General features: G+C 35.4%; 1 protein-coding gene across 1 annotated transcript in view; it reads right to left on the reverse strand.

Annotated features, from left to right (window-relative positions):
- Positions 1–1,938: 1,938 nt before the first annotated feature.
- The window catches only part of CCL28 (C-C motif chemokine ligand 28), a 33,439-nt gene continuing 19,584 nt past the window's right edge, over positions 1,939–15,793 (reverse strand). Inside the window, exons 2-3 of the mRNA XM_003759909.4 lie at positions 5,385–5,511; positions 1,939–3,911 (exon numbers count right to left, since the gene is read on the reverse strand). Of these exons, the coding sequence (XP_003759957.1) occupies positions 3,704–3,911; positions 5,385–5,511 (335 nt within the window). The 3' untranslated portion in view covers positions 1,939–3,703. The remainder of the gene's footprint in view (positions 3,912–5,384; positions 5,512–15,793) is intronic.

Consider the following 15,793-nt stretch of genomic DNA (forward strand, 5'->3'; position numbering starts at 1 on the left):
GGAGAGATAGAAAGAGAGAAGAGAGAGGGAGAGGGAGAAAGAGAGGAAGGGGGAGGAGAAGGAAAAAGGGAAAAGGAGAAAGAAAAGAGAGAGAGGGAGAGGGAAAGGAAGAGGGAGAGGGAGAAGAAGAGAGAGAAAAAGGGAGGGAGAACTTCTTGGAAGATGATATCTAGGGTCTTTTTTTGATCATGGCTTTCAGGCAGATCAATAATTTTTAAATTATCTCTTCTGAATCTATTTTCCAGGTCAGTTATTTTTCCAATGAGATATTTCACCTTGTTTTCTATTTTATTCATTCTTTTGGTTTTATTTTATTGTTTCTTGATTTCACATAATGTTATTAGCTTCCATTTGCTCAATTCTAATTTTTGAGGAATTATTTTCCTCAGGGAACTTTTGTGCCTCCTTTCCCTTTTGACCAATTTTGCTTTTTAAGCATTCTTCTCCTTATCACCTTTTTATATTTCCTTTTGCATCCTTCTCATTTCTCTTCCCAATTTTTCTTCTACATCTCTGGAATTGAATTTTCAAGGCAACCATCACAAATGTCATGCTTTAACCAATGGAGCTAGCCAATCTTGACTTCATATGCTACAGATATGACATCATCATTAATGTAAACTGATTTTCTATATAGATATAAATTGATAATTTAGACATAGAAGGCAGACTGCAATGGACACTTTGATTTTAAACACAGCATATAAATTTGTGTATGCTCTCATTGAGAAATGCATAGCTCTACCTAAGGTTTTAGAGTTGCCACAGAATATGCTATCTTTACATCAGTAATTGCACATTGGGAAACAACAATACTATCATAGCTGTCAGTAACTGAACCAGGGTTTGGGATTGTTCTGAAGCCGAATAATAAATAATGCTATTGTCTGAATTTGTGCCTTTTGGTGGATCATAATCTCCACTCATTCCAATAACTAACTCCAGGGTTACACTCCATCCACGATGTTCACTTCACTTTACAGATTCGGGGTTTTGTTGTTGTTGCTATTATTGTGATTGTGATTGTTTATTTTTTAGGGCCAGCACATGAAACTGTTTTCCTGGCTTTTCTGTTGCCAATTTCTACTCTCCTATTCAATACGATGGATTTTGGAAGCTGACTTTAATTCCCAAATAGAGAGTATGACCTTCTAGAAGAGATACCACAAAGAAAGAAATGTACATCTCTAGAGCATCACATAAGCTCTTAACACTGGAACAAACTCAAGACAAGAATCTAAAGCGTAAAAGGAAACAAATCCCTGAAACATTATATCAGGCCAATGTGAACTTTGCAAGGCCAGCCTCTAGCAGAAAAACAAAGATTACATTAAAAAATGGAAGGATAAGTGCAATGGCCCATGTTCGTTCCAGATGACTGATGTTGAAATTGACTGTTGAAATTCTCTGATGGAGGATTATAGGTGAATAATAATCTTATATCCTTGATCAATTTGATTGAGTTATTATGTGGATTTGCTTAACTGTCTTGTTTTGGTTTTCTTTAGAAGGGGGAAGGTAGGAATTGACTTGTATTAAAAATAAACTGAATCAACATTTAATTCTATTAAGAGAGTGTACAGGATTTCACAAAGTAAGTTGGAGAAAAGGAAAAAGCTAAAAAACAGAAAATACAAATTTTGGTTTTAAATTTGATTCCACTTGCATCAAAAAATTTGTTCCAAATGTTTGAAACTGTAGGTAATGTAGAAAAATTGCAACAGGTTGCTTAAATATTTATGAAGTATAAATGACTCACAATAAAATGTTTTATAAAAATACCTGATACATTTACTCTACAACATAATCTGTTAATATGAAATAGATATATTGTAGGAGATTTTGCAAAGAGATTTACCTGTGAGTAGATATCTTATTACCTTTGGTACCCAGAATCAAATTCTGCCTCAATGCAAATCTTAGTAAATAATCGTCATGCAATGGTATCAACTTTTTATTTTATTTTATGAATATTCAAAGCAAGAAACATGTGTTTCATATGCTGACAAGCACTTAAGAAAAACAAAACAGTTTTTATTCTTGAGAAGCTTACTATCTATTGAAGGGAAATAATGTGAACACGGATAAGTAAATACTAATAATAATTGGTTGTAAGAGGGAAGGTTTCACAGACAAGAATACCTCGACCTCTTTGAAAAGAGATGAGGAAAGACAAGTCATGAGGAAGGAATGTGTTATGGCTATGGGGTGGTGCTAAAGAGACTGTTGAGTTTGGCAAATAGGTAGGAGGCTAATTTGGTTAGAACATAAAACAATATGGAGAGAAATAATACAAAATAAACCTGGAAAAGTGGGTGGGAGAGAGATGAGTCTTAATAACAGACTCAAAAGTTTATATGCTATCTGAGAGGTGGATTAAAAAGTTGCTTCAGGGTGTTGGGGTAGGTGAGTAACATGACCAGACTATTTTAGGAAGATAATATTGATAACATGTGTTGCTTAATAAATCAGAGAGATGAAGTAACGAGAAGCAGAAAAAATCAATCTGAAAAAAAAATTGATGACTGATGTAGTAGTAGAGCAGAAAGGAATGCTTCAAGATAGTGTTCTATTATTAACTCTATTTACATGCTAAAATGATAGACGTGTGGTGAATATAGGGCGATGCTGGGAGTGTCTGGGTTTTGAGCTCCTGTGAGTGTGGGCTAGGCTACGCAGTTTTCTAAATTTCAACTTTTTCATTTATAAAAAAAAAGATAGTATTTACACCACTTTTATTTATTGTGAAAGAAGCACTTTTTAAGCCTTATATGCTCACTCAGTGGTTTAAAATGAAACAAAGAGGCTGTAGATTTGTAAATGGGAGGCTTATCTATGAAGACTAATTCCAATATCTAGAATTAAATTCTGCCCCCCAAATACTCATGAATAAATCTTAACACAATCAGAATTGAGTCTGTTCAATCTCTCTATAGATTCATTGGCAATATTTGTACAAATTATGTATTTTTTTTACAGTTTTTAAAGTTTTTCAAATTATTTTTTAAAACTAAAAATGTAGCAGAAATAAATTTGAATTCTGGGCTTCCGAGCAAAAAATTCCAGAGATTCCCTTAATGTTTTATGTTAAAACCAAAACAAATTCTCTCCCATTCTCTCCACACCTCTTGCTTTGGTACTTTCCATTATAATACAAGGCCTGCTTTCAGTGTCTTTTTGCTAATAATTGGCTCTTAGGTTCCTACAGGTGTCCTAATTTTATGCCGAGATTAGCCCTACAGTGCTTAGAGCACTGAATAAAGGACTCACTGGTTCTTGCTCTCCAAAGCACAAAAAATCAGATTGTTATATCAGCTAAACCTCAGTTGACAAGAAAGGAATGGGTGTAAAGTGTAGAAACAAATTAATGATATGCAGGGGAACTAGGTTAAGTATTAAAGCATTTTAATGGTTAATGGCCTTGGGGGAAGAGTGAAATCACAAGAGAAAATAAGTCTTGATTTTTAAAAAATTGATAATTTGGCATCAATTTCCCCATTAAAAATGGCTTTCCTCTACTTCCAAGACAGATAACATTTTTAATATTATTTTTTCCTATTTTAAGTTATTATTAGCTACTTCATATATTGCAGAAAACAGTTGACTACTGTTCCTTTCTCCTTGGGAACTGTTGGTTTCTAAGAGTAAACATTTGGCTCTGGATAACTTATAGTAAATCCATATAATCGGTAATTTGCCAGGTTCATTGCAGGGAAGCCCTTTGTAGATTCTGTCCATATTTATGAAGGTGTCTTTGCTTTGCCACCTTGTTCTTCTTCTTCTTATAGGAGTGTTTCTTTCTATTACAAATATTTTCTTTTGCATTTTTCTTGTTCTTTTGCGTTTTCATCCATTTCTTAAGAGTGTGATTATGTGGGCTGACACAGTATTTTCGATGATGGACATAGAGGCTGCCAGAAAAAAATGGAGGGAAGGAAGGAGGAAGATTTTTAGGAAACATAAATAATTGAAAACATAGTGTAAAGATTACTCATATACTGTCTTTTAAATATAATATGTTCTCTAAGACTTGGTTTTATGTAGCAAGTCTAAATCTAGGGTTTAAGTTATATTGTAGCTTTTTCCTACCTAAGAATGAGATATATGAATGAGAACCAAGAATGAGAATATGGGCAATGAGATGAGAAATGCAGTAATTTCTCAGGAAACAAGGGATGAAGGCCTCTCCTTTATCACAGGATTAATAAGCAGCTGCACTAGATGGTACCTTTGAGATGCTAATAGAAATGGAGTTTGGGGAAAGCTTTTGGGAGGAGTGCCCAAGGTGAGATGTTGAGGAATGCTAAGCTCATTGAGTTATTCAAGTATCATATAATAGTACTCCAGACTTTACTAAAAAAGTACTTAAGGTTAAATAAATAAGGTTTAAAAAAAAAAGAAATCAAAGTATCTTAGTATCTTGATATAGTCTTATAGACTAATATTTATCCTTCAAAACAGATTGCTTTCCTTAGAGATCTCTGTAAATAGAGCAGCCAGTCAGGTTTCAAGAAGAAAGTGGAGAAGTAGAGTGACGATTGACATTTCTTGGTTCAGATTCTTTCTTCTAGGTTTTATTAGTTCAGGCTCTATCTTTTCATAGGTAGATTTAGAAAATGTAGCTTAGCTTGCTGCCTCATTTTTTCAGATGAGGAAACTGAGGCCCAAGGAGGCCAGTGATTTGTTTAAAGTCACTTAGTGACAAGGTCAGGATTTAAACCCAAGCTCTGACTCCACATCAAATGTTCTCTCAATTGCACCAAAGTGCTAGACATATTGCCATGTCTTTCCTTGACTGCATTTAGGGAACAAGATCCATTCTTCTAGGAGAATAAAATACTTTTCATCACCCTAAGGATACAGCAGCAGCTGAAAGGGGAAGGAGGAATAGAGCGAAGAGGATGTTGAGGGAAGCTAGCAGAGTGATTTCAGCAATGCATTGAAGCCATTTTCCCTTTGTCATGGACAGAGTTATTTTTTCCAAGCAACTATAGGTCTAAAGGTCTGACTCCTTACTCCTTCATTCAGGCATTTGCTTTACCTGAAGATGAGAATGGGGATTGGGAGGGCCAATGAATGGAAACTCATTTTCCCCTCCAGTGTTAGGAAGATGTGACTGGAATATATTGCATCCCAATGATTATTTCAATGGCATGGGTAATTTCTCTAGAAGATCACACCAGTTTTTGTTTTTTTGTGGTGGTCATTATTGATTTGTTTGTTTTCTTCTGATGATTACAATGTATGTTGATGAATAGAGAATTGAGTTGTAGCAGATAAAGAATGTGAAGGATATGTATTTTTTAAATTGGACAGAGATATGACAGAGTATGTTAAGCCTTTTTACTTGCTTTGATATTATATGGAACTTCATTGAAACTCACATAACAGCTGGCAGGTCACAATCTCCATCAGCTTTTTGAATGTGACATCTTTTCACTTTTGCTAAAAGTCTTCTAGAAATCTGATGGGACATTTCAGTGCAACAATTGGAGGCTGCGGGGAGAATGGCTAAAAGAAGAAAAGAAGGAGAATATTCAAACTTTCCATCTCATATGCCTCTGACCTCTTTTCAGTGCCAGTTTCTCTGAGCCTCATTTTTTCAACCTATAAAATGAAAGGGTTGAAATAGAAATTAGAGGAAATCTGGGGTACGTGAACTTTTGAAAATATTGGTAATTGCATTTAAGTGTAATTTGGCTTCCTTTGTAAACCCTATGCACTTTTATTTCTTGCATTTAAAAATCTTATTATTCTAAAAAGAGACTCATAGATTTCACCAGATAGCACCAGATTTCACCATAATACCAAAAGAGTTAAGAATCCCTAAACTTTACATTCATTGAGGTCATTTCCAGATATAATGTTCCCTGACTTGAATCCTAAATATAACACGAGGCAGTATTAATCCAATCCTCATCTAACCACAAACATTTATTGAATTCCTGCTGGGTACTAAAATACATGCAACATAGATTGATTCCTACCTCTCAAAAAGCTAACAACTTTGTTGGAGAATTAAACATTTTCACATGAAAAATTGGATTGCAATAAAGAGCTAATCAATGATATAATATAGCATTAGAAGAGAATCAATAGCTGGTAATTAGGTGAATATTCTTGTCCCTATTCTGATTCTAGGTTCTCCTCCCTATGTAGTTTAGCCCTATTCTGCCACAGTTCTTACTAGTCAATTAATCAAATCTTAAATAGACACTATGTATCTAGTAATGTACTAATTTCTGGGAAAAATTAATAAATGCAAGCTATTTGGGGGGGAGATACAAGTAATTTAGGAGAAGATCTAGAAAGGTTTCATTTTAGAATTGAAGATAGTACTTGAACGAGTTTTGAAGGAGTCAAGGAATTCTAGAAAGTAGAGATGGAGGTAAGGAGGAATTACATTCCAAATATTGAGAACAGTCTTTGCAAAGATACAGAAATGGGAAATATTAAAATCGGCCAGAAGGAATTAAAATATTGAGGAATCAGTCAGGATCATAAAAGACTTAGTAGCTACCACTACAATAGAGTGGAGAGCTCAGAATACAACATTCCAGAAGACAAAGGTTATAGATTTACAATCAAGAATAACTCTCCCAGAAAACTGAGTATAATTCTATTAGGGGAAATAGATTATTAATAAAATAGAAGATTTTTAACTATTCCTTTTTTTTTTTTTTAATTTAATAGCCTTTTATTTACAGGTTATATGTATGGGTAACTTGACAGCATTAACAATTGCCAAACCTCTTGTTCCAATTTTTCACCTCTTACCCCCTATCCCCTCCCCCAGATGGCAGGATGACCAGTAGATGTTAAATATATTAAAATATAAATTAGATACACAATAAGTATACATGACCAAACCGTTATTTTGCTGTACAAAAAAGAATCAGACTCTGAAATATTGTACAATTAGCTTGTGAAGGAAATCCAAAATGCAGGCAGGCAAAAATATAGGTATTGAGAATTCAATGTAATGGTTTTTAGTCATCACCCAGAGTTCTTTCTCTGGGCGTAGCTGGTTCAGTTCATTACTGCTCCATTGGAAATGATTTGGTTGATCTCATTGCTGAGGATGGCCAGGTCCATCAGAACTGATCATCATATAGTATTGTTTTTAACTATTCCTAATGAAAAGATCAGAGTTTAAGAGAAATTTTGAAATGAAAACGGAAGGCATCAAGAGAAACATAAAACAATAAATTTAAGTGAATGATAATAAAAGACTAAACAAAAATAAAGTGTTTACATTTGAATATGTGTAAATGACACATATCCCCTACCCACCCAGAATCCTCTTTTCCTCAAAAGAAAGAGTCCAATGAGACAGAATACCTGAGAATGGTTCTGGGTCTTTTTCTTTTATGATTTTTTTTAAATGAAAAGGAGAGAGGAAGAGGCATCCAATTGAATGACTTGATGAAAGACAGGGAAAATATAGACAATTGGGCACAGAAAAACATTTCATTCAATAGAGAAATAAGAGAAAAAGAAAAGGGAGAGGTGGCAATAAGAGGGAGGTCAGATTAGTGGAGAGATTAAATGAGAACAAAATTAACTCTACCTAAGGATATATAAAAATATTTATTGCAAGGAATGGGAATCTCAGGGGGTACCCATAAATTGGGGAATTACTGAACAAGTTGTGGTATATAAATATGATGTATTGTGCCATTAAAAAAAAAAAAAAAGATGAAGGGAATGGTTTCAGAGAACCTGTGAAGACTTGTATGAAGTGATACAGAGGGAAATGAGCAGAACCAGGAGAATACCATGACAATATGGTAAAGACAAAACTTTGAAGGATTGAGGAACTCTGATGAACACAATGACCAGTCACAATTCCAGAAACTTATAATAAAATAGGCTGCCCACTTGACAGAGGCAATTGGAGAGGCAATTGATCCAGATTGTTGATTGGGTTCTTATTTTCTTATGGAATTAGCCAATATGAAAATTTCTTTTGTTTGACTATATATGTTTATAATTGGCTCTTTTTTTTTTTTTTTTTAATAGATGGAGGAAAGAACAGAGAAGGGGAAGAAAATAGCTTTTTATTGATTAGAAAAAATTAATTTTAAAAGCTTTTTATTTTCAAAATATATGCATAGATAATTTTCAACATTCATCCTTGTAAAACCTTGTGTTCCAAATTTTTTTCCTATCTTCTTCCCACCCCCTCCCCTAGAACAGCTAATAATCTATGTTAAACATGTATAATTTTCTATACATATTTTCAAGCTACACAAGAAAAGTCAGATCAAAAAAGGAAAAAGATAAGAAAGAAAGCAAAATGCAAGCAAATAACAATAAAAAAGTGAAAATAGTATGTTGCTATCCACACTCAGTCCCCACAGACCTCTCTCTGGGTGCAGATGGTTCTCTTCATCACAAGACCATTGGAACTAGCCTCAATTACTACGCTGTTGAAAAGATTGTGAGCATCAAAATTGATCATTGTTTAATCTTGCTGTTGCTATGTACAATGTTCTTTTGGTTCATTTAGCATCAGTAAGTCTCTCCAGAATTCTCTGAATTCATCCTGCTGATCATTTCTTATAGAATAATAATATTCCATAATATTCATATTCTATAACTTAGTCAGTCATTCCCCAGCTGATGGGCATTCACTCAGTTTTCAGTTCCTTGTTGCTACAAAAAGGACTGCTACAAACATTTTTGTACATATGAGTCCTTTTCCCTTTTTTTATGATCTCTTAGGGATGTAAGCCCAGTAGAGACACTGCTGGATCAAAAGGTATGTACAGTTTGTATAGCCCTTTGGGCATAGTTCTATATTGCTCTCCAGAATGGTTGGATCAGTTCACAATTTTAGTAGCAATGTATTAGTGTCCTAGTTTTCCCACATCCCCTTCAACATTCATCCTTATCTTTTCCTATCATCTTAGCCAATCTGAGAGTACCTTAGATTTGTCTTAATTTGCATTTCTCTGATCAATAATGATTTAGAGCAGGTTTTCATAGACATAGACTAGAAATTATTTTAATTTTTTCATCTGGAAATTGTGTTCATATCATATGAGCATTTATCAATTTGAGAATGGCTTGTATTCTTATAAATTTGAGTCAATTCTCTAAATATTTTAGAAAAGAGGTCTTTATCAGAACCCTTGGATGTAAATTTTTCCCCCCAGTTTATTGCTTTCTTTCTAATCTTGTCTGCATTTGGTTTTATTTATACAAAGCCTTTTAAACTTAACATAATCAAAATTATCCATTTTGCATTCCATAATGTATTCTTGTTCTTCTTTGGTCACAAATTTCTTCCCTCTGCACAGATCTGAGAGGTAGAATATCCTTTGTTCTTCTAATTTGCTTATAATAATACACTCTTTATGTCTAAATCATGAACCCATTTCCACCTCATCTTGGTATAGGGTATTAGGTGTGGGTCAGTGACTAGTTTCTGCCATACTAATTTCCAATTTTCCCAGCAGTTTTTGTCAAGTAGTGAGTTTTTATCCCAGAAGCTGGAGTCTTTGGGTTAATCAAATACTAGATTACTATAGTCGTTGATTATTATGTGTTTTGAACCTAACCTGTTCCACTGATCAGCTTCTCTATTTCTTAGCCAATACCAAATGGTTTTGGTGACTGCTGCTTTATTATAGTTTTAGATCTGGTACAGCTGGGCCATGTTCATTTGCATCTTTTAATTAATTCCCTTGAAATTCTTGACCTTTGTTTTTCCAGATCAATTTTGTCCTTCATTTATGCTAATACTATTGTCTTGTCTTCTTCCTCAAGTTAGTACCTCTATTTCCCCTCAGCTTTTTGCAAACTGGTTTCCATGCCCATCATTCTGAAGGAGGTTGTGGTCTCTTTAAGAAACTGTATTTTCTTTTGATCTGTGATCCTTTCAGATTCTTCCTGGGCATATCCTCCCTAGATAAGTTATCTTTCCAGGATACCATGGCCTTTGATTCAATTAGAAATCCTAGTCAAAAACTATCCCTTTGAAGTGTTGTTAATTCCAATAGGAGATCTGGGCAGTCCCAGTTCCCACTGGGTCTGACCTGCTTGGGCTGTCCCAGCTCCCACTAAGACCCAATATAGCAGCTTTCTTCAAGGAAGGTCTTTTGCAGATGGATCCAGATAGCTCACTCAGCTATCAGGACCCTTCTGTCCATTGAGAACTGCATTCTCTCAGGGAAAAACTCTATTTTCCAATAGATCTGCCACTATAGAAGGAAGTCAGTCTCTTGGTAAACTGATTTCTACCTAACCATAAACTTTCATTTTGCAACTAATAATTTAGGGATGAGTGAATTCTTTCACTCCTAAAATCTGTAGCCAATTTAAAGAGTATTCTTAACAACTCTCTTATAGCCACTAATCCAATGGTTCTCAAAGTATGAGCAGGGGTCCTCAAACTTTTTAAATAGGGGGCCAGTTCACTGTCCCTCAGACTGTTGGAGGGAGGGACTATAGTAAAAATAAAAACTTTGTTTTGTGAGCCTTTAAATAAAGAAATTTCATAGCCCTGGATGAGGGGGGATAAACATCCTCAGCTGCTGCATCTGACCCGCGGGCCGTAGTTTGAGGACCCCTGGAGAGAATCCTGGGGATCTCTGTAACCCTTTTAGAAGGTCTAAAAATTCAAAAATAGTTCTTATTTCCAATATGGTAAATGTCTATAAATATAATCCAGATAAACAAAAACACTTTGGAGAGATTCTCAATAATTTGTAATAGGGTAAAGATACTGAAAACAAAAGTTTGAGAACTACTGCTAACCTCTAGACCACCAGGAATCCAGACCACCCAAACCATATCAATTCTACTGAAACCTGTCTTGTCAGAATTACTAATTACTTCCTAACTGCTAAATCCAATGTGTCTGCTTATTTGATTTCAAAATTTCTTTAGCATTTGATTCAACCACTATCTTCTCTCCCTTGATAGTCTTCCTTCCCTTTGTTTCCATGAACTTGGTTCTCTTCCCATTAGACTATTTTTTGTTCGTTTCCTTCTCTGGTTCACTGAACCCCTAATCATGGGCTGATTCATTCAGATTCCTTTGTAATTTGTTTATTCTTGATAATGAAATCAAATGAAACATTCAGGAATAATTCAATAGTTTAAAAAAGAACTGCTCTTTTATTTCCACACTAAGTGTATATGGAAATCCATCTGACCAGCTGCTAGAGAAGATTGGCCTTCAAACATTCACCAAGTCTAAAAAGTTCTGATTCCACAAGGGCAGGTCTTATTCTGCTCCTAGGCAATGGAAGTCACATCAGCATGGCTTGGAACCACCAGGAAGTCTTAGCTCCCCAGGGAAAATAGATCTTGAGATCCTATTTAGAATTAGCTTAATCTACATGAAGAGTGGAAGAATGGATTCTGGAAGATTTTATTCTTATCATACCCTACTTATCCTTTAATGTAGATGTCCCCAAGATTCTGCCCTTGCCACACTTCTCAATTTACTCTCTGCCTGCCTCTTTCTCACCTCCCCCTTACCATAGCTACAATTATCACATGCATAATCTTAATTCTGTGTATCCAAGTTCACTCTTTCCCTGGAGCTTCAATTTTGTCTTTCCAGTTACCTGCTGAACCACTCCCCTTTGAATGGAGTGAACTGTGAAAGCTATCTCACAAGATGGAGACAGTGTTCTAAAAAGTGAGTGAAGGTTGGCTAGAGACAGTGTTCTAAAGAATAAGTGAAGGTCAGGCCATGTTTCTTTCTCCAGAAATCATGTGGTTTACAAGGAGTGGGACCTTTTCTTTGTGAGACTAAGTTGGGGCCACCTTGGCACTGAAACTCTCATATGAGGTAATTTAGTAATCCTAAAAATGTGGTTGGGTTGAAAGTTTTTCCTCATTTATGACTTAGAATGTGAAGTTGCCCTGGTTAATCAGAGCAAAGATCCAGCTTATAGGGAATATTAGCTCAGGCCTCTATATAATTCTTGTCTGTTAATGAAGCCTTGCCTCTCCTTGCCTAACTGCTTATGGGGCCCTTTCTTGTAATAAAATTTCTTTCTGCTTTTGCCTTGAGAAATCTCCTTAATATATTTGATTTATTTGAACCAGTAGTCTTGTTCCACACACTTTGAATGTCTTTCTAACTCAAATTCAACATTTTCCAAACTGAACCCATTCTAGGCTTCCCTAAAACCTACTCTCCTTGACTTCCTTATCACTAGGATCTATCAGTCATTCAAGTTGAGAATCACAGTAGTTGACATTTGTATGGTTCTGTAAACTGTGCAAAGAATTTTTACATACATTAACTCCTTTGATGCAGTTCCTATTTTTTTCCAAGCCATAAATTATTTTATCAGATTTTCTCACAATCACACAAATGCATACATACTACAATAGTTATATTGTGACCCCAAAGAAATATCAGAGCTTTGAAATCTAAAATAGGCTTCCATGCTGTCACAGAAAATGCTTCTGCAAAAAACTTTATATCCCTCGGTTGAGACCTTGCCACCAAGGACTTCAGTCTTTTTAGCAAAGGCTAACTTCCCAATGCCAATAATAAACTTCTTTTTGTCAGTCTAGCTTTTTTAGGTTCTTAAATTCCTTTACAAAGGATCTCTGTGCCGACCAAAGGGGTTCCCAAAACTCCCTGCCCTGCACCGAACCTCTTCATTTGGGGACACAACTCCAAACCTCATCATTTGGCTCCCTGACGGGGAATCAAAGGGAGCTGAACCTCTTCAAGTCCAGACTTGAGTCTTCCAGACTTAAAGAGTCTAGTACTATATCCACTGCACCATCTAGTTTCCCTGAACTCCACCTAGCTCTTGTCTTAAAGTGTAAAAATCTTTTCAACTTCTTTCCATTCTATCAGGCCAAGTCTGTACTCTATGCAAATCGCTTAAAGGTCCAGATGAAGCCCAGCTTCCTGACCTTGTGGAATCAGAGTCAAATCAAAAGACTTGATGAATGTTTGAAGGCCTTCTTCTAATGTCTTTAGTAAATTGAGACATTCAGAACTGCAATCTGATTTCTCTGTCTCTCGCTCTCTTGAAGTTAAGACTTCATTGGCATCTTTCAGGAATCATATTTCAGTTGAGTGAAGAGATTGGAATCCAGATTATTAGGAATTAAGTGACTGAGACATGAAGACATGAAGATAACAGAAACAGTTTATTAGTACCTAAAGATAAAAATATAGGAAAAAACTAAGGAAGAAAAGAAGGAAGGAAAAAACAATTCCTAAGTACTTAACTATAGTCAAATTCTGAGAATACAAATAGGAAAATTGAGATATCCCGTTCTTAAAGAACTCTAATTTGGGAGAAAACATATATAGGAGATTTCTGAAACAGGTCTGCTGTAAATGTCCCATGGTCTTTAGGGTACAACAGCAAAAGAAAGAACAATGTATCTCTTTTAAAGTCATTTCCATCAATAAAACCATTATCTATTTTTTTTTTTCTAATGTCAAACCATTTTATAGTGTCAAGAATTTTGTAGTTAGAACTTTTCTTTCCTGGGTCTTGAGTAGCTAAGATTTCTGAGGAGGTAGGGGCAGAAGCTGCTGCATGGCCCTCTCCTCATAGCTTTCTTTCTGAGATTGTGATATAGAGGTCAAGCAGAAGAACTGTTGATACCAGGGCATTTTATTCCCAGGTCTCTGGGGTTCAAAGTCCTATGATGAATCCACTTATATCTGAAAGGAAGTGATGTTTGACTTATGAATGCATGGGTGCTTGTTTAAAATAAAACACATATAAATAAAACATACACATACACATATGTATATAAATATATTTTATATATACATACATTTTATATATGTATATATACAGATATATCAAGAAATATATGTGTATACACATAGTATTTATTCCTATGTATATTATACATGTGTATATATACTTGCATAAACAAATATGCACATATACCTTAATGTGTATACATGCATCAAGATGTGTATTTATTTACATAAATAAACACATCAGCAAGGCACCCTGGGGAAGAGATAGGAGGGAACAGCATATAAATATGTGCCAGAAGAAATAAACCATCAACCCCACTTCCTCAACCATCACTTGAAATTTCAGACCTCCATATATAAGTATATCTAATATATACACATATGTATGTAATTCATATAGCTAGAGATAGATAAGAGTTCTTCTAGTCCTGGTGATTGAAATAATTGTAATTAAACTCACTAAGGGCAGATGAGTTTTTGCTTGCCATCTCATTTATCTTGGGTTTTAAGAATATTCCAAATAATCAGTGGTCCTTCTTTCCCTTCTTTGTAATCACAGAATCTCAAAGTTGAAAGGGAACCAATTCAACCCATGCAGGGATCCCCTTTACAACCTTCCCAACAAATGATTATCATTGTACTTTTATTTGAAGGCCCACAGTGAGTAGGCCCCAACCCAAGACAATCTCTTGAGCCAGCTTAGTTCACCTTTAAAGAGCTCCAATTGTTTTTCCCTATAGGTAGTCAAAATCTATTTCCCTAAAATTACCAGTCTTAGCTCCTAGTTTTGTCCACCAAGACCAATGAAAACAAAGAATGGGAAAGAGGAAGAATCTTTATTTTTTCAGGTCTGATTGTAAGACTTTAATTCCTTTTTGATTCCTTCTCAAGACACTTCTTTCAACAGGTTCCTTAGGAAGACAACCATCTGGTAAGCAGTTGAGAAGATATATTCCTGAAACCCTTTCAGCTTTTCCTGGAGGACAGATTACAAAATGCACTTGCTGCAGACCAATATTCTGTAGATTCACTATGAAATCCCCTATAACTTCCATACTCATTTTAAGCAAGATCCTTGAAGCTTGATTCTTCTTTTTGGTAGTTCCTGGGGCAGTTCTGAAGACTCTTGGATGAGGCTTACTATCTCATGTCTTTTCAAAATTTAAAGTTCATTGGTCTTAATTGGTAAGTAACAATTTCCTGTTGAGCCTTGATTCTAACAGGAGCTGTTCAGATCCTCAAACAATAATTTAATAGCCAGCAAAGTACTATCAATCCAATCTAATTATCCATCTCTTTCCTCTTCTTTCAGATCCTTCTTGTGCATTTCTCTATATACTTTATTTTCTGCTTGACCTCAGAATAATTTTCCTCTTTCTTCTCCTATATCTCAAATATCCAATCAGTCATCTCTCACATCTAAACATTTACTAACTATGAGACTCTGGGCTATCTAAATAATATCTTTACATATACTACCTCATGATCCTCTCAAGAACTCTGTACTGTTATTAACTCAGTTTTGCAGAGGGGGAATCTGAGGTTTAAAACAATTAGTTGACTTGCCTAAGATCATTTGGCTGGTGTCTGAGATAAGAATATAACTTAGGTAGCCACCACAAACTGAAAGTGATTTCTCCTTCCTTCTTCAAATGTCCTCCCTTTCCCTCTCCCTTTCCCTTTCTCTTTCTCCTCTCTCTCTGTCTCTCTGTCTCTCTGACTCTGTCTCTGTCTCTCTTCTCTGTCTCTGTCTCTCTCTGTGTCTCTCCTTTCTCTTTCTCTCTCTGTCTCTCTCTCTCTCTCTTCTCTGTCTCTGTCTCTGTTTCTTTCTGTGTCTCTCTTCTTTCTCTCTCTCTCTCTCTCTCTCTCTCTCTCTCTCTCTCTCTCTCTCTCTTTCTTTCTGTCTCTCTCTGTCTCTCTCACATACACACTCCATATATCTATGCCCACACATACCTCTTCTCCCTCTCTTTTTCTTTCTTTTTTCTTTTTGCTTATTTATATGCCTATATCCCTCTTCCTACCCATTCTCTTTTAGATTGCAAGCTTCTTGAGATTAGATTAGGTCAGAGGCTGTTATTT

The sequence above is a fragment of the Sarcophilus harrisii genome, chromosome 1 (genome assembly GCF_902635505.1).
Source record: "Sarcophilus harrisii chromosome 1, mSarHar1.11, whole genome shotgun sequence".
Classification (NCBI taxonomy): Eukaryota; Metazoa; Chordata; class Mammalia; order Dasyuromorphia; family Dasyuridae; genus Sarcophilus; species Sarcophilus harrisii.